The sequence below is a fragment of the Drosophila suzukii genome, chromosome 2L (genome assembly GCF_043229965.1).
Source record: "Drosophila suzukii chromosome 2L, CBGP_Dsuzu_IsoJpt1.0, whole genome shotgun sequence".
Lineage (NCBI taxonomy): Eukaryota > Metazoa > Arthropoda > Insecta > Diptera > Drosophilidae > Drosophila > Drosophila suzukii.
Window position 1 is genome coordinate 17,805,408 of NC_092080.1, and position 22,204 is coordinate 17,827,611.

General features: G+C 38.3%; 5 protein-coding genes across 15 annotated transcripts; 3 read left to right on the forward strand and 2 right to left on the reverse strand.

Annotated features, from left to right (window-relative positions):
• Position 1: 1 nt before the first annotated feature.
• On the reverse strand, positions 2 to 1,592 carry LOC108007776 (zinc carboxypeptidase). Its single transcript, XM_017071536.4, has 5 exons — positions 1,386 to 1,592; positions 1,204 to 1,331; positions 759 to 1,149; positions 316 to 703; positions 2 to 255 (listed from the first exon to the last, which is right to left on the reverse strand). The coding sequence occupies exons 1-5, from the start codon at positions 1,554 to 1,556 to the stop codon at positions 53 to 55; spliced, it is 1,281 nt and encodes a 426-aa protein (XP_016927025.3). The 5' UTR covers positions 1,557 to 1,592; the 3' UTR covers positions 2 to 52.
• A 942-nt stretch (positions 1,593 to 2,534) lies between these two features.
• Positions 2,535 to 3,182, forward strand: LOC108015680 (uncharacterized). The gene is made up of 3 exons (XM_017082237.4): positions 2,535 to 2,752; positions 2,816 to 2,943; positions 3,005 to 3,182. The coding sequence occupies exons 1-3, from the start codon at positions 2,591 to 2,593 to the stop codon at positions 3,024 to 3,026; spliced, it is 312 nt and encodes a 103-aa protein (XP_016937726.4). The 5' UTR covers positions 2,535 to 2,590; the 3' UTR covers positions 3,027 to 3,182.
• Positions 3,183 to 3,194: 12 nt separating this feature from the next.
• Positions 3,195 to 13,803, reverse strand: Tep2 (Thioester-containing protein 2). Of its 9 annotated transcripts, none has more exons than XM_017084622.4 (9): positions 13,696 to 13,803; positions 13,496 to 13,579; positions 11,425 to 12,705; positions 11,109 to 11,370; positions 10,777 to 11,044; positions 6,156 to 6,363; positions 5,811 to 5,989; positions 4,854 to 5,752; positions 3,195 to 4,407 (listed from the first exon to the last, which is right to left on the reverse strand). In XM_017084622.4, the coding sequence occupies exons 2-9, from the start codon at positions 13,555 to 13,557 to the stop codon at positions 3,316 to 3,318; spliced, it is 4,251 nt and encodes a 1,416-aa protein (XP_016940111.3). In that variant the 5' UTR covers positions 13,558 to 13,579; positions 13,696 to 13,803; the 3' UTR covers positions 3,195 to 3,315. The 9 variants fall into 9 exon arrangements, with proteins under 9 accessions (XP_016940111.3, XP_016940097.3, XP_016940103.3 ...); XM_017084608.4 differs by lacking the exon at positions 6,156 to 6,363 and adding an exon at positions 6,636 to 6,873; XM_017084614.4 differs by lacking the exon at positions 6,156 to 6,363 and adding an exon at positions 7,361 to 7,571.
• Positions 13,804 to 15,206: 1,403 nt separating this feature from the next.
• Positions 15,207 to 18,135, forward strand: LOC108009024 (sodium- and chloride-dependent neutral and basic amino acid transporter B(0+)). 2 transcript variants are annotated; one of them, XM_017073007.4, is made up of 9 exons: positions 15,207 to 15,388; positions 15,843 to 15,974; positions 16,030 to 16,193; positions 16,254 to 16,351; positions 16,417 to 16,883; positions 16,997 to 17,145; positions 17,269 to 17,397; positions 17,543 to 17,749; positions 17,805 to 18,135. In XM_017073007.4, the coding sequence occupies exons 1-9, from the start codon at positions 15,232 to 15,234 to the stop codon at positions 18,078 to 18,080; spliced, it is 1,779 nt and encodes a 592-aa protein (XP_016928496.3). In that variant the 5' UTR covers positions 15,207 to 15,231; the 3' UTR covers positions 18,081 to 18,135. The 2 variants fall into 2 exon arrangements, with proteins under 2 accessions (XP_016928496.3, XP_070853485.1); XM_070997384.1 differs by lacking the exon at positions 15,843 to 15,974.
• A 477-nt stretch (positions 18,136 to 18,612) lies between these two features.
• Positions 18,613 to 21,895, forward strand: LOC108008654 (sodium- and chloride-dependent glycine transporter 1-like). Of its 2 annotated transcripts, none has more exons than XM_070997393.1 (9): positions 18,613 to 18,927; positions 19,175 to 19,306; positions 19,367 to 19,530; positions 19,589 to 19,680; positions 20,176 to 20,645; positions 20,710 to 20,858; positions 21,058 to 21,148; positions 21,312 to 21,487; positions 21,552 to 21,895. In XM_070997393.1, the coding sequence occupies exons 1-9, from the start codon at positions 18,777 to 18,779 to the stop codon at positions 21,813 to 21,815; spliced, it is 1,689 nt and encodes a 562-aa protein (XP_070853494.1). In that variant the 5' UTR covers positions 18,613 to 18,776; the 3' UTR covers positions 21,816 to 21,895. The 2 variants fall into 2 exon arrangements, with proteins under 2 accessions (XP_070853494.1, XP_016928033.3); XM_017072544.4 differs by having other exon boundaries at positions 21,058 to 21,186; positions 21,281 to 21,487; positions 21,552 to 21,892.
• The last annotated feature ends 309 nt before the right edge of the window (positions 21,896 to 22,204 follow it).

Here is a 22,204-nt window from a genome sequence, read left to right on the forward strand (position 1 = left end):
ATTATCAGCAGCTAGTCTTTATTGTTTTATGGCTTATTGAATTTCCCAGCACTTACTTTAGCTTAAGATAGCCCAACTCTTCACACTTATCTAAAAGGGCCACAATGCCAACCAATGCCTCCTCTGCGTTCGGAATAATATGAACCGGGGGTAGAATGAATCCATATCGACCAGTGTCCCTAAACTCGATGGTGTATGATATCTCTACTCCTTGTTCGTTGTAGGCCCAATCGATGGTGGCTCCAGAGGCGGGATCTAAAATAAGTTTTTAAAAATTAAATATGAGAAAATACAATCGTTGCTTTATCATCTTACAGAGAATTCCCGAACTTGAGCCATATCTGTAGACAGTGCCGTAAGGCAGACTCTCAACCGCATCTCCAAAAGCTTTAGCAACCTCCATCATGTCATCGAAATTGGGTGGAAACTCTTCTTCAGTGTGTCCATAGGGAGAAAGCAGGAGCTGACTGTACGAGTGAAAGGCCAGCAGAACATTGATTTTGTCCTTGTTGCTGCTCACAAAGTCAGCCAAGGCCTGGACCTCCGGCTCAGAGAAAGGGTTCGGGCCACCGTAATCCTCAGCGCAGGGATCCGAAGAAGCACCACCGTTCTCCATCCAATGCGAGTCGTAATTGCGGTTTGGGTCTACACCAACGCAACTGGAAATATCGGAGGGTTGACGAGTCTTGCGCCACATACGATCCTGAAAGTAATGAATATCAATATAAATGATCAGGAATTCACAAATATAATACTACCTTCTCATGTGAGTAAGCAAAACCATCCACGTTGAGCACGGGCACTATATACCAATCGTGATTCTGGGCAAGATCCCTAACTAACTCATCCGTGGAAGTAAGGAACTCATTAATCAACCAGGTGGCTGTGGCGGAGGTGATCCATTCCCTAGCATGTATATTGGACTCAATAAACACGCCTGGGTTGTTCGATTTGTAGGAGATCTTAATGCCCCTGATTGTGCGACCCTCGTAAGATTGACCCAAGATAAAGCTCTCCGTTATCGCGGGATATGCGACTAGTATTTCGTCTAGCCATGCATAAATCTCTGCCAGCGAATTGTACTTTGTCCAGCCAAAGGAGCCATCTCTGCTGGCTTTAATATTGGCTTCTTCCTCCAAATCGATGAGCCTGAAAAAATAGGGTTTTAATCACATTATCAACTAATACTTGGACTTTACTCACTCCTGCACGTTACTTATAAACAGTTTTGCACTGGAATTGGTTTTCCGGATCACAGTCTCGAGTTCGCCCAAGGCACTTGGAGTTATCATAAGGTGCAACTCATCCTGGGCCTCTTGCCAAAGTCTAAACTAAACGAAAAGGTTACTATCTGTTATGTATGATATAACATAATGCTAACTTACATTTTCCCGATCCTCCACCAACTTTTTCAGGAGACTTCTCTGCTCGGAAGTTTCAAACTTGACCTTATACACAGAGTAGTTATCATAGCGCACCCTCTCGTCCTGGCCAAAACTGGCTCCTTGGACCAAGACCACCAATGCCAGAGCTATAAGAAAACTATTTAATGCCATGCTTAGTGCTGAGCAAGCGGTGAGCGACTAAATGCCAAATAAATGCCAGACGATTGCTATATCGATCGGCTCATAATTGGATTATAAAGATAGTCGTACAGGAGCTTACTAATAAACGATCGATATAAGTGTTTCTAGCGCCTTATCAATAAGCAAAAATTGTTCGTCTATATATGTAGAATCTTACCCATACTTAAAGGTTCCCAAAGTTTCTTTTGAGACTTGTCAACTCCTTCAAATCTAACGCTCACTAATATTTTCCTACTTTCCTACTTGACATACCAGCTTTAGAAGTCTGCTTTGCGGCTCTCACAATTCTTAAATTTTATTCAAGAGGGCCGAAAAGCATGCTACAGCTCTATTTGTTATACCGTAAATTTGGATGTATGTTCGTACAACATTCTTAATATATACTGCATAATCTCATAATGCTTACACAATGAAAGGAAAGGTAACATTTCAATGTTAAGATAAGAAGCGCTATGTATAAGATCGCGTATACTCATTCTTTCATTTACTGCCGCTTACAATCTGCGAAAGCTTTATGTTAACGTTAGAGACTCATTAAAATTACAGTTCTACCTAAAAAAATTATTACCAAAATGTATTTATTTTCAACCACCGTAAAAGAAAGGATTTTCTTTTATTTTATTGAAATTAAAAAATTAGTTCGGTAACTTTGGCAAGCCCAAATTATCATATCTTCTCCGATTCTTTAAAGGATATTGCTTAATTGGGAAATGCTTTCACTTCGTTACTACTGTGCTAGGGTATACAAATAACCCCTAGAAACGCCACTGGAATGTTTGGAAAAAACAGCTTGGCCGTGCTTCTGCTTAATGGGGTCGCTATTCGGGAAAATGCACAAATAAACAAAATTAACTAGGAGCTTTATTTAAATCGCACAAATATTATGTAATCTGTTGTCTCTTTCTTTATTTAATATTTTTCATTAAAAAAGCCCAGCTGGTTAAATAGACCGCTCAGAACAGAGGTATAAAATTTCCTTTAATAGGTCATTCAGTTTAGTCGAAATGCGTCCATTGATTGCGTTGTTACTGTTCATAGCGGCTGGTGCCTGCACCTTGTCAGTTTCAACACCTCGGTCCTTTGAAAACTATTCAGTGTACAAGGTTTTTATTAAAACTCGATCGGACCAACAGGTTATTGACCAACTCCTGGAGCAAACCAATAATGTGAGTTTCACAATCAAGAAAATGTATTATTTATTTATTTACATATAATATTTATTATTCTAGTATAACTTGTGGCACCGTAGATTACACGAAGTACATATAATGGTGAGTCCTAGTGCACGAAAAAACTTCCTAAGGATAATGCAAAAGGAAAATATTGTAGTCGAACTGTTGATAAACAACGTTCAAAAGTAAGTAAATATAAATATTTTGCTTTCCTTGTACTGGATATTGGATACTTCATTTTTTCAGACTTATAGATGAGCAGGGATAGTGATATTACACCTCTTTCAATTTTTTTTTAAATTTTGCAATTAAAAAAAAATTTCACCTTTCTTTGCTCAACGAAGAGTATAGCCAAAAAATGGAATTGTAACCATAATGAATTTAGTATGTTCTGATCAAGAAATTATATGTATTTAAAAAAGCATTTACTACGAACTTGTGTTTTAAATAATTCAAAGGAATTGGAATGTGCACTTTATTCGTCCATTTATTACAAAGATTACAAAGCTTGGAGCTATAATGGGTGGAGTTCAGTAAAGTTCGACCCACTCCAGCCCTTAGGCCTTCTTGCAACCCTCTCCGCAATCGGTGCCCTCGCAGATGTCGCAGAGGGACGACTGCACCGTGTAGTACTCGGTGGCCTTGCGCTCTGTATCGTAGTAGTCGTACAGGGAAACAGAGGCTGGCTTCTGCTTGGCCACCGCATGAGCTTTGGTGGCCTCCACCGGCAGGCACCGGACATCTCCGGGGGTCAGGCTGTCGAAGTAGACAATCACCGTGGAGTCTGAGTTCTTGGTCTCGACGCGCTTCACCCTATCCACAGCCTCGATTTTCCCCAAGCTGTCGGCGTCTCCAACGAACCCGGAGGGCAGGGCGATCTCCATGACAGCCATGTTGGAGTCCTTCTCCTTGTCGGCCTCATCCAAGGGCACGTACTCGGCGCAGATGTCCACCACCAGCAGCTGGTTGGACGATGAGTCCTTGACCGTCGGGGTGACCTTAAAGCTGGGCTTCTTGTCCTTCTCAGCCAGGTTGTAGCGGTAGGACAGCTGGACCATCGCAGATCCAGTGCCCTTGGCCGTAAAGTCCAGTTTGCGAGTGTCCTTAGGCAGGACGTGGGTCTGCAACACCAGTGAGTTCTCAGGGTTGACCTTGATCGTGTCCTTTGATCCACCCGCAGGAGCAAACTCAATATCCATGGAGCCTGATCCAGAACCCGTTTTGTAGGCAAATTTCGTCAGGGCCTGCAGTCCAATCACCGTGTCCTGAGTGGAGGAGAATCCTCCGTTGCTGTTTCGCTGTGAGATCAGCCACTTTATAATGGGCAGCGACTTCTCCGCCGGATCCTTTTCGAGGAGAGCCAGTAGCACGTAGGAGGTGATCTCCACGTCGTTGCTGCGAGGCTTCCAGTGGAAGAATCGGCCCTCTTCACCAGTCGATTCCGGAGCCTTAGACCACCACCTGCGATCGTTTTCGTTTCGGGCCATGTTCTCCAACTTGGCCAGGACCTTCTCCGCCTGCGGATGCTTGGCAAGTTGAAGTGCTACGGCGGCGATGGCCAGGGAATACTGGTCGTCCGTCTTGTCGGCCTCCTCGGCCACATAGCGAACTGCCTTCTCAATCGTCGACTGGTACTTCGACGTCAGTTCCTGGAGAAACGAAAGAATAATCTCTAATCAATACAAATACTAATGTAATTTATAGATCACTCATATTAACTTGATATTTTCGATAATAACATAGATATTTAAATCTTATTGATAAACCCATCAATAATGTTATTGTGGTAAGTATAAGTTCTTCTTGTTCTGAAGAATTCGCGGTTTGATTTTGTTGAAGAACACATGAACGCTTTAAATGGTAAGAACTAACCAGTGTTTTATCATGGTCCATAATTGTTTCTTTTATGATGTAGAACTCACGGTATTTCTTTGATGAAGAAATAATGCATGGTTTTAAGCGGTTAAAACGATCTTCCCACAAAAAAGGTATTTATAAATGTGGTATATAGATTTTGTAGTAGGTATCAAAAATTGGAATAAGAATACATTAAAGTATTTATATTGATATTTATCTTAATGTGTAGTTGACTTACATGATTCTCGAAGAAGGCTAGAAGAACAAACGAAGTGAGAGCCAGGGCATTTTGGTTGGCATTGTCAAAGAGTTTTCCCACCTCAGGGAACTCGCCTGTCTCCTTCTGCTTGGAAACGAGGAAATCGAGACCGGCAGTGACGACCTTAGGATCGACATCCGTGTAATTTCCCGCTTGATGGAAGGACCGCATCACGTAGGCAGTAAGCCAGGTGCTGCCTGAAGCATCCGACTTTCCAAAGGCACTGTAGGAGCCATCATCGTGCTTGTAGGTCAGTTCCCTCTGATAGCCGATCTCCAGGAACTTCCGGGCCTTGGACTCGACGGCCGGCAGTTTCCGACCAGTGACCTCCAGGTATTTCAGCACCAGGATGTTGGGCACAAAGTTTACCATATTTTGCTCTCCGCAACCGTAGGGCATGCGTACCAAGTTGTCGAGATTCTGGAGTGTGGGTCCCAGAAGATCGCCCACCACAGAGAACTCTATAAATTCTGACTGAGGAACCACTTCGCTCGGAATCTCGGCTTCCAATGACTGAGACATCTCCGGCTGATCCTTAAGGTTGACGAAGACTGCCCGGTTTTCGAACTGGGTTACGCCCTCCGGCTCCACTTTCAGTTTCTGGTGGATAGTATCGCCGGCCAAGGGGGAGGTGGCCGTGATTTTCAGGGTTGTGGATCCCACGTTCTTTGGGCGGATCATAAATGAAACACTCTTGCCACTGTTGGCTGGGATCGTGACCCTTTTCACCCGGCGCACCTCATCGATCGCCTTCTCCAACACCTCATTGGTGGCCTCGGTGAACTCGTACTCCTGATCTGAGTTGTCCATCACTACCTCAGCATCGACAGTCTTATCCAGGTAGTTGAAGATCACCACCGGAATAGCAATTACTTCGCCTGGGGATTTTATTAAGCTTAAGAATAATAAAATTCTTTACTTGGTGAGTAAGCTTACCTCGCTTTACGGAATACGGCAAATTGGTGGACACGAAGAAGGGCTGGAACACTCTAATCATGCTAGGGCTCTTGCTCAAAGCAATACCGAAAGTGGGGTTCAGAGAGAATCCAGTCACCACCCATGAGGTAATCGTATCCGGAATCTTCTTGGTTAAAGTGAACTCGCCGTCATCCACACTGTGTAAATATGACATTGATTGGATTAAATTCTTAGTCCTTAACATTCAAAATAATTATTAAAACATTGGACGCGCACACACAAAGTGTTAGGTGGGTGTGAATGGTTAGTGAACAATTAAACATGCATGGGAAAAGTTAAAAAGCATTAGGGAAAACTAGTTACTCTTTCGGGAAATCTTGCAATTCGTATATCCAAGACTCTAAAAATTTTGACCGCACGGCAATAATGTTTTCAATTTTTTCCGCATCTGAAGATGGCTGGCTCATAGGGTCATAAGGTTTTTGTGTAGTCTTTCGCTGTTTGGTAGAACCCCGTCTTTCGGCACTGACCCTCATGATGGGCACAGTACCCAAGTTTTTTCTTCCTACGCCTTTGAAATGGGAAAAATTTTTAATGGTGTTTTTTTAGAAATATCTCGCTTAAGTCGATTTCGCTGTGCATTGATCCCTAATTTCGAGTGGATAGATTTTTTAAAATATTAATATATTAAAGGGTCTATAGATTATTTCTGTAAAATATTTCTCCCACTAAAGACATAGCATGTTGTATGTACCGCTGCAATGGTGATTTTACTCCCATGAGAACATGCAGTACTAGGCCAAATAATACGACTTAATTTGAAGTTCAAGTGCAATGATTTACTTGGTCCTATTCGTGAACATCCAAGTTTCGGCGAACTCATTACGAATTGGAGCAGGTGGTCTTGTAGGGGTCGCAGGTGTGGTGCTCGGGGGAAAATATGAAGGAGCAATTGGCATTTTATTAGCAAAGCTCATCCCACGAATACTATAAGAGAAAGCCGATGATCGACTATAATGATGATGGTGATTGAAACCACCATGTCCCCATGGTCTAGGCCTATAAAAAATCCTGCGGAAGCCTGGAAATTGTACCGTTATTTAGTAAAGAAACAGCTAATATACACCCTGCAATGTGAATAATGAAACTGGAATAACTACTAGAAAGATTAACTTTAATAGAAATTTAATGTTCCTAAAATCTACAATTTTAAAAATCTGGACATGCTCTACGATTCCCATGCAACTTGTATTACAGGGCATTAAAATTTACACTTTACTGTGCTATGTTCGAGAATATCCACGACTCCGAAAACTCATGTCGTATCAAAACTATTTGAGGTCTGTATTTGGTTCTAGCCACTCCTCGAAGTCGTCCCCGCCTGACTGAGACTTGGGAAAGCTCTAAATTACAAATAAATATTATTATTATTTCTTACTTAAAGTTACTTAAAATTTTGTTATATATCCTTATTTAAAAAATTCGACTTTAATGAAAGTGTGATTTAGTCCCGGGGTCATGGCGACATGCATATTGATGTTACAGGGCACAATAGGAACAGCGTTTACTTTTCAAAAATCCAAGTTTCTGGGAACTCTTTGCGTATCGCTGCTGGTGGTGCAGTTGGCCTTGAACGAGCCCGGGTCGAAAACACACTGTTTAAGCTCATAGAAGCCCCTGCTCCAGGAACACCTCGTTGGGCATACGCGACATTAAACATTGGAGTGCCCATTCGAAATGATATCCTTTCTTCCGGGTAAAAGGTGTTCACGTAGAAACCTTAATTTATCAATATATTTAGTTATGGTGGGCTTTATTTCACTACTAAAGAAATTTAAGGAATTAAATAGCAATGCATTTTTATGTTAAAAACTGTGTGGATGTGCTTAAAGTTATAAAAAAGGGTACTTTAACCCCACATCTATATAAGCGTTCGTTTTTTTATGTAATCGAAAACACTTACCCATTAGTTTTCGTATAGGTTTAAGCTGATCATGTATGAAAACCGAGTATTTAGGTAGTAAGGCTATAAAACCTCGGTTCAAAAAATGATCTTGTGTAAGAAAATATTACTAAGGTGTTGATTAGTCAAAAACATGAACGGAACATAAAAAATAAATTAATCCATTAGGCTTTTCATACTTTTCAACGTTGTAAAATATCCAGTTTTCAGGAAACTCTTTTCGAATCTGAGGTTCAGGAAGGGTAGTTTGAATTTCGAGTCTACCCACTGGCAAAGGTCTCTCAAATTGGGGGCGTAAGGGTCTAAAGAATATTCGTCTTCCTATGAGGTACATAACATTGTACTTTAATTAGGAATGGATTTTTGTTCCTATATATGATGAGTCTAACCCCTTTATACTTTTTGTTATACATTTGTGAATGATAAATTTTTTTAGCATATTCTCCCTGATTCTGTAAATCTGGTGTTGGAAGGGTGTTTTTGACAGAGGTCAATAACTCCTAAATTTCTACCTGCTCGTAGATTGTACCCTGGTTCCAAGTAAATTGGTCTTGTTATTAGAAAAGTTGCTTTAGACTTCGGTTTGGGAATGATTTTTAGTAGCTTATATAAATGTAAGTGTTAGAGCGTTAAAAGTAAAGCGTAAAGATACCACAGCACAGAATACACAGTGAAGAGACCTAAGGAAAACGTTAGAAATCCGTCATACTTTTCGGCATCGTAAAATATCCAGTTCTCGGGAAATTCTTTTCGAATCTGTGGGACTTGAGGCGGAGAAGAAGATATCGATGGAGGTACAGCAAATCCTACCAATGCCGTCGCAGGTGCCGCAAGAGAAAAAGCAACTGGCATCGGGAAAGCTCCATTGAGAAATAATGGGTGGAATGAGAATGAATCTGCATTGGGGATATACATATATAACAATTATTATAGGGCTTGGCCATCCTAAAATTGCTTAATTTTCCTAAAATTTGTTTCTACTCTGTTAATGTTGTCATATATATGTTTAATTTTTAGCTTAAAGGCATATAGAGAACACATAAGACGGACGTAAGTGCTTAATTTTGATGTTAAGCGAAATCATAAAATCACAACTTCCTAAACCACGTAACCAATTTCGTCTCCGTAATCCATTGATCCTGATCCCAAACAACTAATTTTTTAAATGTCAATCACCGTTTTTACAAATATTATGTTTTTACCACCAACTTTCCCAAGTTTAAGTGTTATGTGAAAGCCTATAGTTACACCCCGTAGCCTGAGTACTACACAAGGAATTTAGTCGGATTGGGTAGGAGAAAACTTTATATTAAAGTCGTGCATGCAAAAAAACTCTGAAACCCACCTCCCGTCTGCCGATGCTTGCCATATCCAGACTTCTGCAAAGTGGCTTCGAACTACTTCGACTTTCTTAGGTGAACTTCCTAAAATTTCGTCCACTTCGTCATCAGAAATCGAGTCTTCTGATCGGATGTCAATAAGTTCATCATAATCGTCTTCACTTGATTTAGCTAAAGTTAACATATCAACTTAGTTATATTGCATTTCTGATGCATAACATATTTGTGATGAAGATATGAAAACACCGAGAAGGTCTACCAGTAGGCAACTTTAAATAAAAAGTAAGCATGCACTTACAAATCTCAAACGCACCTCCTGCTGCCTGATGATTGCCAAATCCGCACTTCTGCAAAGTCTGTTCTAGCTTTCTTGATTTCTATAGGAAATACCATTAAAGAAATTCCGCTTATTTCGCCGCGAGAAATTAATTCTTCAATTTGCACTTCAATTAAGTGAGAATAACTTTAAAGACTTTTTGTAATTTTGATAAAGGTATAAAAACTAAAACAGATTCTAACGCCCAAATTTGTTAGGATAGCCACCGAAAAACTAAAATCTAGTGAAGTACATTTTTCCCTTATGATTTCCGGTAATAATTTTGGAAATACACACTACACCAAATAATGTTCGGAATTTTGCACATATTTATTTACACTGAAAATAATAAAATGTTATGTGAAAAGCTACGCTTAGCACCATTGCTGATAAAACTACACTGTGGATTGGGTTAGGTAAGTGAAAACATTAAACAAAGGGCGAGCATGCACTAGAAAATCACAAACGCACCTCCCGTTGACAAACGATTGCCATATCCAGACTTCTGCAAAGTTGGTTCTAGCTACTTTGTTGTTAGGTAAGCTTAAAGAAATTGAGTCCACCTCGTCAAACGAAACCGTTTTGTAAAATTGAATACCTTCATCGTATTCGTACTCATAGGGTGTGGCTAAAGTTTTAATTTCAAGGAAGTTAGATTGAGGTTGAAATTAAGATTTGCAATCGAGAAATGCTAATATAACGCAAATGTGTGAAGAATGCCACCAAGGAGACCCAAGAAAGATTATCAAAAATTCCTATCCTATTGTAATAAATCTGGAATTCTATGTTATCTTTGTAGATCAATTACTGTTGAAACTCTACAATGATATCCAAATCAAAAGGTCAGCTGTGAGAATAGCCTCGTATTAGTAATATGTTGCATTGATAGCCTCAGCCTTAGAAAGAAGCTTTTGCTCAAGAAATAAAAATTAGAAAGCAGAAATAGCAGTGCGTTAAGGTGCAGAACACGTGGCATCAGTTTTCAGGCACCCACCTCCGGCCGATCGATTGCCATATCCAGACATCGGCAAAGTTCTTACGTATCTTTACCGGTTCGACGGTATTCCCAGTATCAGAGATAAGAGTATTAACTAAAGGCATTACGGGTACGAATCCCAATGGGTATTCATCAAAACTTTCTTGGAAAGCATAGATTCCGGGATCATCTTCGACATAGTCCGGAAAATCTGATGGAGGTTCGATTAGAGTTCACATATGTATAACCATTTTTTTTTTGCTCTTGTTTATCTAGCTGAAAACATTAATTTTCTAGTCTTAAAAACCCTTGTCTTACATTAAGCTTAGAAAACGGTACGAAAATATCTGAGAAAAATATATAGGGTACATCTTGAGCTTCGGTCTTACCAGTGCTGTAGGGATAGTGGGCGTTGGTTAGGGTCACCAGTCCGGAGGTCTGTCCAGGATAACGTCCATAGCCACGTTGCGAGGGTGTCGATGTTTGGTAATTGTTAAGGCCATTGAAGATTTCATCTCGGCTTAGATCGTTTCCCGATTTGAGCAGCAAGACACTCTGGTCCACACCCAGGAGACCCACAAAGGAGTCGGAATCGGTTTTTACCCGTAACTTGACCTCTTCACTGGGCTTGGCACTCACTGGAGCCGAAATATCAATCTGTTTAGAGGGAGATATGAAGATTAGTTTTAAACTAAGAAGAGCTTAGGAAGGGTGGACCTACCGAGTTAAGAAAGTCTTTTTCAAAGTCAATGGATTTCTCTTCGAAGTAAAGGTCACCATTGAAGATATAGTGAATATAAATCGTTGCCTTCGGCACCATGCTAAATGTAGGTCTAAACTTAACAGTGATCTTTCTAAGACCCTTTGGCACATAGATCGTTTCACTCAGCAGGATATTACCTCTGCCCACAATAGTGTAAACAAAGTAGGACATTTCTTCATTTAATATAACATCGAAAGACACTTGCTCGCCCAATCTTGGCCTAAAAGATAAAGCAGTAATGTACCGTCTTGACGGTATTTTTTTTGCTACTTACGTTTTAGTGTTCACCTGAATCTTTATTGGCTCACTACTCTGCACGGTTGGTTCAAACTTTGAGATGGTTCCGATGTGGCTCTCTGACCCACCAAAAGTGGCAACTATGCGGTAGAATCTAGAGTCATTTTCGGGCAGCGTAACTTGAAATGTGGCAATGCCTTTCTCGTCTACAGGAGCTTCAAAACTAATGCCTGGCTCAGAGGAAACCTGTCCCCAATACCGGTGCGCATTCTGAAAGGTTATCTTGGCTTTTTTCGTGGAACCCGTGACTGGAGACCCATCTACGTTCTTCACAACAACACTATAGATAAACGACTTGTTGTTATGATAATGATCGGGTTTTTCCAAATTTTCTATCATATAACGCTGCTGGTGGAGACGAACTGTAGCGGAGGCATTTTGTTTGTTGCCTGTCAGTTCCTCGGTGACGACAGCAAAGAGTTTCATGGGGGGTGAGAACTGGCTGTTTCGGAGCCCATTGAGATCAAACTCTACATGACCCTTCCCATCGATGTCGATAGTCTTCTCCTGTTTGTTAGGTTCAGAATCGCCATAGTATCCGTAGTTCTGTTCCATCGTAACTGTCGCCTTGCCTTTGACTGGTTTTCCGTATGTATATTTTGCGCGAATTGTGGCCTTGATCACATTATCTGCTTGGACCACATCCTTGGCTGTGTCTACGATGACCTCGAATTTCGGCAGGACATATTTGTCCACATCAAAGGTCTTGGTCTCCCTGATATCACCATCGACACTGACGGAGATCTTCCAGGTCCCCAGAACAGGTTGCTCGGACAACTGGAGTTCCCCGGTGTAGACACCTTTGGTCAATTTCACATCAGTAAACTGCTTAATCCTGTTCTGGGCTCCATCGGTGATTACAACGGATATTGGCTTATCAATCACGGCGGGTCGAGTGTCCTCGTCCAGAAAGAGAATACGGAACTGGACAAGATCAGCGGGCTTGTAGGTGGCCTTGTCAGTTTGAATAAAGGTCAAAGGCTTCACATCCGCATAATTCAGTTTGGTCGTATTCTTGAACACAACACCGGATATTCCCTCAGCAGTGAGGTTGTAGTCGCCGTTGGCCAGTTTGGGCACCTCAAACTCCACGACCTCGGTGGACATGGACGACACCATCAATTCCTTGGTCTCATTGTAGGAGGGTCCATTCAGACTGACTTTTATCCGACTGGAATCATCTGCCTTGTGGATAGAAACGGCGACATTGTACTTGGCGTTGGATCGGATGGTGCCAGGCCCAACCACCGAATAGAGGCTGCAAAACAGGTATTATTCTTTAATTGAGTAATGATGATTGTGTGACTAGGTATTATCAATTCGGGATTTCAAGTACTTAATTGCTATTTCATGTATATTTGGGTAATTAATTATCTGACAGTACTCTGCTGCTCTATGATTGATTCCTTTTCGAGTTTGATAATGCAAAAAAACTGAGCTTCTTTTGTTTATTGAACCGACAGAAAAATAAGTTCTCGGTACACTTTAAAGTTTTTATTGCATGATCTTAGTGCTTAGGTAAAGTAAAACTGGTAATAAATCATTCGCATAACATTCATATTGGTCAATAAAATTGGGGTTTCCCTTGTTTTCCTACAAAAAAAAATTCCCCTTTTAATAGGCGGCCGTAAACATTAATTTGTTTATGAAGAAGATTCCGCTATAAACCAGAGTACTTTACAAGTAAACTAACACGTTAAAAAATTTCGTTGACCAACTGCTGTGTTTTCAACCATTTACCGTCTTAAAAAAAAAAATCAACTTTACAGCTAAGTAGAAGAAAACTAAGAAGGCAATAATATTTGCTTTTGAATCGACAAGGTTTTTCAACCGGTTTAAAGGGATTCACAGCCAAATAAGCCAGACACTTAAATATTTTTATACGTGGCTGCACGTCCGCTCACAACAATTTTTATTGGGTGCTATATAAACGCAGTATTTGTTTCTTAGAAAACCTTTCCGACGACCTCGCTTCCTTTGAGAAGCTGATAAGTGATCAATTGTATTTGTATATACATACATATTTATATGATAGCAATCGAACTCACCCGTCAGCATTGATTTGCACAGCGTATTGTAAAATGAAACCGCACAGAAAGATCCTCAACATTTTGCAACGAATGACACGAAAACTAAAATATAATTGTTTTGATTAATATTTCAGCACAAACTAAAAGGTTTCACACGAGAATATGTATTATTTCACTTTATTTTTTTGTCACTCTGATATACTAGCATTGAAACTGACCTCGGGAATCGACCGATCGCCAACTAGCGGCGGTTCACAATGAGCTCGTCTTGATTCGAGACCGGCTTTAAGTACAATCCGTGGGGGCTTGAAAATGGGTCTCTCCTGAGAGATAACGCTCTCTCTCTTTCGTACCGCTCTTTATTATTCTGGGGAATTCGCCCAGCCGTAAATTGAGCGGTCTTATGGATCGTCACAAACAATTCGACTAGTAAAAACACAATTAATTGTTTACGTCACCGATGATAAATCTGTTTACGTATTGTTACTCTTTCGATGAAGGCCTGAAATGAGAGAGGATTACTTTGAATCGCTAAGTAAGAGAGAATACTCTTATTAGTAGATTTTGTCAAAGAGGAAATTATTCTGATTTTATAGCCTTTTTGATAAGAGATGTCATTAGGAACTTCCAACTGTTCGACTAACTTAAAAAAATAAAAACAATTTTCATGACAATACCTGTCACCCATTCTTTTAAAAAACTTTTGATTTCTTTTGAAAGCGATTTTCTTTAAGAGTAACATCTGTTATAACCGAGATCATTAACCGGTTAATTCATGGTAAACAATGCAGTGCTGTGTTAATTAATATGTAAGCAACAAGTTTGTAATTTCTTTTACAGTATACATATTTGTATTTTAGTATATACCATACGATGTGTTCAACGCGGCGGATTTGCAGAGAAAAAAGTAAACACTGCATTTAGATGTATGCAAAAATAAATATTGTAGTTCTTGATTATTAACACTTATACGCGAAGATTTCAGAAATGCATCATCTTTTGCAATTAAAAAGAATTTTTGTTTTTATTTTCAGAGGCCAAACATTTTAAGACTCTACCAGAAATAAAAAACTTGATCCTTCTAAATTGTGAATACCATCTCCTAGATTGTTCAAGAGCGACCAAATAATAAAAAGAACCACAATCTTCATTTATGCTTAGAATCTTATAATCTTGTCGTGTTCGCAAAGAGCAACATGTTGCTCTCAAAAATATATCAATATTATTTTTAATTGAGTTTAGGTTTAGTAAATACTTATTTTATAAAAACATGGAAGAAAATATTTTTTCTCCAAATATTGCATTGCAATTTTTATACGGATCGATTTTTTATTATATTTAGATTTATAAAGCGCCATTATACCGCTGGTATTATTTTCAACTTTCTATTTTATTATTTAAATCATGCACTCAAAATAAATTGCTTCTTGAGTATAAATGGAAATTAATTGTACTGTGGTGGTATTGTGGTATTGAGTATAAATAATCTACAGGCTATTCTGTATAAAACGTATTTTTCAAGTTGGTATAAATGGGTATATGATTGACGACTAAGTATTCACTGCCTCCGAAAGGGTAATAGCATGTAAGTTCGGTAGGATGATCCAAGCAGCGGCTAATCAGCGGATCCGGACTTAGTTCGCCTGCATCGGTTATACTAATTGGTTTGTCAATTTAAAAGACAAATTTAGCGGATCAACGTCGTACAAAATAAGTTTTACGGTTTTACCTTTAAACTAGGCTTACCTGTCATTATGGTGTCATCGGATGGGATTGGGCTAAATCCCTTTTCTTCAAATCTAAATCGAGGAAAGTGGGAAAAACCCTCTGACTATTTATTTGCCTGCTTTGGACTAGCTCTCAAAATGGATATATTTGTAGACACTTATTGGTTTTATTTCGATACGGGTAGTAAGTACACGGAAAGTATAAATAATAAATATATTATATATATAAATAATACAATTGAAAGGTTTCAAGGCTGGCCTTATCTATTAGGGGCGTTACGCTGTAAATGATATTTCTCTAAGCTGAACTTTCACATGGCACAAAGATTTTTCAGCCTAAATAAGTATTTTGCATGCTTTATGTATTATGAAGCTCTACTGAAATTGAATTTAACTCAATAAATACGAAAAGGTTTTCCCTAAACATAAAATTTTTAATTACTTTAAGAAAAGGAGTCATTAGCCAAGAGTTATTTAGCCAGATCTTTTTATTGATAATTGGCTACAATTATATAAAATATTTAAAATGAATTTTAAGTTTTAATAAAACCTAGCACTTAAAAATATTTATGTGTTAGCTGAAACATTTATTGCTATGGAATTTTGTCATCTTTTAAATATCTCTTCATTTTATTTAGTTTCTGCAATGCTGCCGCATTTTTTGTATATGGTGATCTATTTGGTTCCCATTATGGTCATTCACTCATTTATGGGCCAGTTTTCAAGTAGTGGCTTTATCTCCGCCTTTCGCTTATCCCCTTGTTTTAAAGGTAAGCACTCTTAAGAAGATATTTTATTTTTTAGGCTATTTATTTTATATTTCAGGCATGGGATACGTGAGCGTTTTCCTGACCATCTCCATGCTTATTTACTACAGCATTTTTGCTGCTGTTCCGCTTCTCTTCATTATCAACTCTTTTCGGCCCACTCTACCCTGGAGTTGTGAAGGCTTGAAGTCATGGCACAATGAATCCCTTGGGCACTCGACTGTAGAAAAACTTTCTTTAAAATAGAGTACAGAAATAATTATATTTTTTCGGTACTTTCAGACGTGTAATCTGACAATGAATGCGAACACATTGAAGATCGACAACGAAACAAGCTTTGAATTAACCATTTTTTATATCCCTTCTGTACTCTACTTTCAGTAAGTATATATTATGCTTCCAAATTCAAATCTCCCTAAATATCGTTTCGTTTTTTTTTTTACATAAACCATTTTGAAACCTTGAAAGACGATAGAACGCTCTACAGTATGGACTACGAGGTATCCTGGCACTTCGTGGGTCTTTTTGCTCTGGCTTGGGCAATGATTGCCATTATATTCCATTATTTCTCAGAGACCGCCAAGTTTGGAAAATTTATACGTAACATGGTTATTGGGACCCTAGTTCTCCTTTTAGTGTGTTTTGTGCGGTTTTTATATCTTCCAGGAGTACATTTGGGAGACATAATAGATAGGAATCTTGATGCAGATAGCATGGCTATGGGAGCTACGTCGACATTTGTCTTGGTTCTACATGCGTTTGGAGCTGGCTGGGGCAGCGTGATAGCCCTCTCCAGTTTTAATGGCTTCAAGACCAACATAATGTCATATAGTTGGATTATTTCCTGCGGACAGATCTTCATTTATATTTTGTTTGGCTTGGTTTCCTTTATGCTACACCACTACTTCTATGGTAATCAACAAGAATCAAGATAGGATCTTAAACTATTTTATTTCACCAGAGTTCTTTGAAGATTTTGTAAATCAGATTAATACTAGACTTAAACATTCTATTCTTAATTTCAGTGATCACAGATACTTCCTTTAGCAAAATTGTTTTGAGTCATTGGCTGTTGTTTTTGTCTAGTGCTTCTGCCTTGTCTTCATTGGGTTGGCCAAACATGTGGACTTTTGTTTACTATACTATGTTATTAATGGCAGCTCTTATTGTGATGGTGAGTATAATTTGTAAAATATTACGTTGTTACCAATAACTAAACATCAGAAGCTAAGCCTATTATTCTGTTTATCCGTAAACAATTTCTTTGGTTTGTATATATTATTAATTTTTATTGCAGACGACACAAATATTTACTGTCCTGCAAAGTTTGTTTGATGAGTTTGATGAACTTAGTGTGAGAAAACAGGAGGTAACCTTTGGCCTTATTGGTGTCCTTGCATTTAGTTCGTTTTTCTTTTGCACAAATGTAAGTACTAATTTAATAAATTTACAATATATAAACAAAAAATATAATGATTTAAGTCTATTTAGGGATTTTTTAAATAGTCTCAAAAACTACAAGGGTTTTCATTTCAAACTCCGTATTGTTAAAACGAAAATCTTTCTTGCAGCATGGCATAATACATTTTGCCGCGTTGAGTCTTGATGCTATTTTCTCACAAACTCTACTTCATTTAATGCTCCTTTTTGTGGTTTTGTGGATATACGGCCGAAAACGTTTCCAGCGGGATATTGAGTTCATGTTGGGTAAACAGATTCCCTCCTGGAACATATTTATTCTCCGCTTCGTGGCTCCAATCATTTTGGTCATTTGTCTGGTTTGTTATGAACATACATTTGGTGTTACATTAATTCTTAGCGCTTCCTTACTAGCTGGCTGCTGTGTCCGTTGCGAAGCACACCCACTTCCCAGCAGTGGTCCTCTGGATGTCCATTATACTGGTGGGGCTACCCATTCTGGCCATTCCTGGCTATGGATTCTACTACCTTTCCCAGAGCCCTGGCACCTATCGCGACCGCTTGAGACGCATCTGTCAACCTACCGATTGGTACCCGGTTGAGATGGAGTACCGCCAGCAGTACGAGGAAGCTGTAGGAAACCATGAGATGATCCACCAGCTTTTCGAGGTTACCGAGGATGTGAACTAAGTAGTAATTCAAAACTACAAAATAAAACGTATATCCCTATCACTGTTGCTGTTGTAAATAAATAAATTAAAAATAAATATACAAATATGTATGCACATATTTTTTGCAAGTTGAATAATTTTTTTTTCATATATTACACTAGTTTACTGTTAAATTGCCCTAAGAAGGATGATGGTAGTTCCTGGTAGAGTTGGACATCTAGATCACACAGAAGCAGACTAAAAACTTTTAAATGGATAGGTTTTTTTAAACAACATTTTTTTGGTATCTCCGTGCTTTATAAAGTAACAAAAAAATGTTCAGATGTTCACATAATATCTAGATCTTAAGTGTTTCGGAATAAATTAAAAAATATGTGTTACAAAGTTTAATGCTTGTTTGGTATAAAACCGTCTATCTTTGTATTAAAAAAATTTTGTTGGTAGAGATTTCTGTGACACCCCGAAATATAATATGTAATTGAGCATCTCTGTCCCATGCGATGAGCTGAAGAGCGACTTGCAGTCGGGTTCGGATTCAGTTCGCCGGCATCGGCACTACTAATAAGTCTGTCTATTCAAAGTAAAACGCTCGTGAATCGTTAATAAAAATACTAATAGTACTGGCATCATCGTGCAAAACCAGAGTACTTTTCCAAATATAAAAGCGTTTTAAAAATAGCCTTCTATATTAACTGACTGATATTTCTGTTGCAACATGGTTCATGGCACTGGCCAAAAGCCCTTTTCCTCCGATCTAAATCGGGGGAAGTGGGAAAGACCTACGGACTATATATTTGCTTGCCTTGGATTAGCTCTAAAGTTGGATGTCTTTGATTTTTCATATTCTTTGCACTACGAATTGGGCGGTAAGTCCCTATATCCCTATATTATATGACGAATAAGCTCCAGGGTGAGATTAGTCTTCTAGGGGCGTTGCGCTTTTGATGGGATTAGTGTATGACATATGACCAATTTACTCATAGCAAACATAAAACCACTTAAATCATTCGAGGTTGTTGTGCAATTAATTGATTTAAGAACGAAAACTGATAAGACCCGTGCCATAATACAAACAAACACCAAACTATTTTTATTATCTTTTTCCTTTCTTAGTTCTTGGAGTATTAATATACTTTGTGTATATGGTAATTTGTTTGGCTCCAATCATATTCGTTCATTCCTTCATTGGCCAGTTCTCCAGCAGCGCCTTTATATCTGCTTTTCGCCTGTCTCCTTTTTTCAAAGGTAAGTTCCTAAAACAATTATATGAAATTTAAATATATTATATTGAAATTTTATTTAAAGGCATGGGATACGTCAGCGTTTTCCTGAGTTTGTCAATGCTCATTTATTATAGCGCTTACGCTGCTATTCCGCTTTTGTTTATAATAAACTCTTTGCGACCCACTCTACCTTGGAGTTGTGAAGGCTTAAAATCTTGGTTTAATGAGACCTCTGGACGATTGACAGTAGGATATTTGGGCAAACGAACCTTATTATTATAATCAATTTTCTATTTTCCTAAAGATATGCAATGGGACAAATAATGGGATGTACTTAAAAATTCAAAACTACACAGATAAGATGGAACTTAATGTACCTTCCGTGCTTTATTTTTTGTAAGTACGATAAGATTAATTTTAAGTTTCCACATTTTGAATTGATACCCTTGAGTCAAATGAATATATTTTTTATTGATTCGCATCCATAGACTAGTCAGTCCGTCCGTGCGTTTCTACGCAAGCTCGACATCAGTTTACAAAATATTAAGATAAAACTTTTCCAAACGTATTCTTTCTAGTCTTTATCCTATGGCTCCATTTAATGTTTTTCTTTTACATATATAATGTTCCTTTTTTATAAATTACAAAAAAAAATTAAATAAAAAAAATTGGTCTAAGAAATCTTATAGCTTTTATAAAAACTGTCAGTCCTTTCATAGTCCTTTTTTTTTTTACGCGGTTATTATATTGATTAAGAGCTATTTTAGTTGCTTGAGTTTTAGCCCTTACTACTATGGTATATAAACGCTTGTCTAAGTTATCTATTTTCTTCTTTTATTTTAAAAATTTATAACAATTTTTTTTTATCTACTGCCTACTTTAATTTTGTAGCCATCAATATGAACGTTTGCGAGATAATGGAAATCCAAATACTAAGGATGACTATGAACTATCCTGGCATTTTGTTAGCCTCTTCGCTCTAGTTTGGGCCGTGATCGCATTCGTTTTTTATAAATTTCCGGAGACGGCGAAGTTTGGAAAATTTATTAGATACATGGTCATTGGGACACTGATTCTGCTTTTAGTGTGCTTTGTGCGCTTTCTCTTTCTTCCAGGAGGTCTTTCGTGGATGGACAGATATGCAACTCCAAAATCAAGTGATTGGTTCGAAAGTTTCTATTCAACGTTTCTCATTGCTATGCAGGCGTTTGGAGCTGGCTGGGGCAGTGTGATAGCCCTGTCCAGTTTTAATGGGTTCAAAACCGACATAATGTCGTACAGTTGGATTATATCCTTTGGGCAAATCTTTATTTACATTATGTTTGGCTTGGTTTCCTTCATGGTGGAACACTACTTCATAGGTAACCACTATTATGATTTATCACCATTTTTAATTAAGATTTTATTTACGCTGAAACCGTAAATAGCTTTCTGAAGCTTCAGATAAAATAGAAGTAGTCAACCTTTGGGTGATGGTTTTGTCTAGTGCCAGTGCTTTGTCCACCTTGAGCTGGCCAAACTTGTGGACTATCATTTACTATGCTACGTTACTAATGGCTGCTATCATTTTGATAGTGAGTATATTAAACTAATTTTATATTTCATTTAGCGGAATCATATATACACCCGTATTATTAACGAACAATATAATTCTTACTCTACAAGTAACGGGTATCAATAAGTGGACAAATTAAAAATCTGAAAAGTTCCAAGCCTTGCGTATCCGTTCTTAGCGCTATATAAAATAAAAATGTGTATATTATTTCATTGCAGACGACGCAAATATTCACAGTCTTACAAAGTTTGTTTGATGAGTTTGAAGAACTTAGAGTGAGAAAACGGGAGGTTACGTTTGGCCTTATTGGTGGGCTTGCAGTCTGTTCCATTTTTGTTTGCACAAATGTAAGTATCAAATATTTCTAAGGCTAATAAAATGTAACTTTAAGTCCTTCGACTTTTTTAAAACAGTATCTAATTCCTTTCCTTTACATTCCAGCATGGTATTGTTTTCTTTTTCACTTTCTTAGCTGATTCCATTATCTCAAATAGTTTGCTCCACCTGCTCCTCCTTTTGGTGGTTTTGTGGATCTACGGTCGAGAACGTCTCCAGCGGGATATTGAGTTTATGTTAGGTCAACCGATTTCCTCCTGGAAGATTTTTATACTGCGCTTCATAGCTCAAATTTTTTTTCTGATTTTTCTGGTTCGTTAAGGACTAATATTTATTATTAGTTTTATACTTTTATGCTTCATACTTTATGTTCTAGCCGATGGAAATAAATAACTCCTTACTTAATCACTCTTGGGTAACACTAGAGTTTCACGTGATTTGCCTTATTTTGATATGGCTACCTATTCTGGCAATACCTGGCTACGGAATTTATTACCTTTCTCAGAGCACTGGAACATTTTTCAATCGCTTCAGACGCACCTGTCGACCCACCGAGTGGTATCCGGTTAAGATGGAGTACCGCCAGAAGTACGAGGAAGGTATAGAAACCCTAGAAACGACCCACCATCTATCTTACTGATGTGTTAAACTAAGTAGTTCCATAAGAAATAATAAAAACATATGACGCAATATTAAAACAAGAGAAAACGATATAATCCACGGCCTGGCCAATCACATACCCTTTTCTTAGCTTACAAAAAAGCGCCACATTTCGCTCATTCTTATCCAAGGTGGCGTATGCTGTATGAATATATCTCCATCCCTGTCGTACTCTATTGAATTTGCTAATTTTTTATTATTGTTCGGTTATAACTTTTTTAAGAATGGTTAGGAATGATTAAGAATGGATTGGAATAATTTTTGGCATTTAGATGGGTATTGATAATAAGAACAAAAACTAATATAAGTTTGCACAAAACATTAATAAATGTGGGCGCTAGACGGGCTTTAGCACGCGTGTACTATACG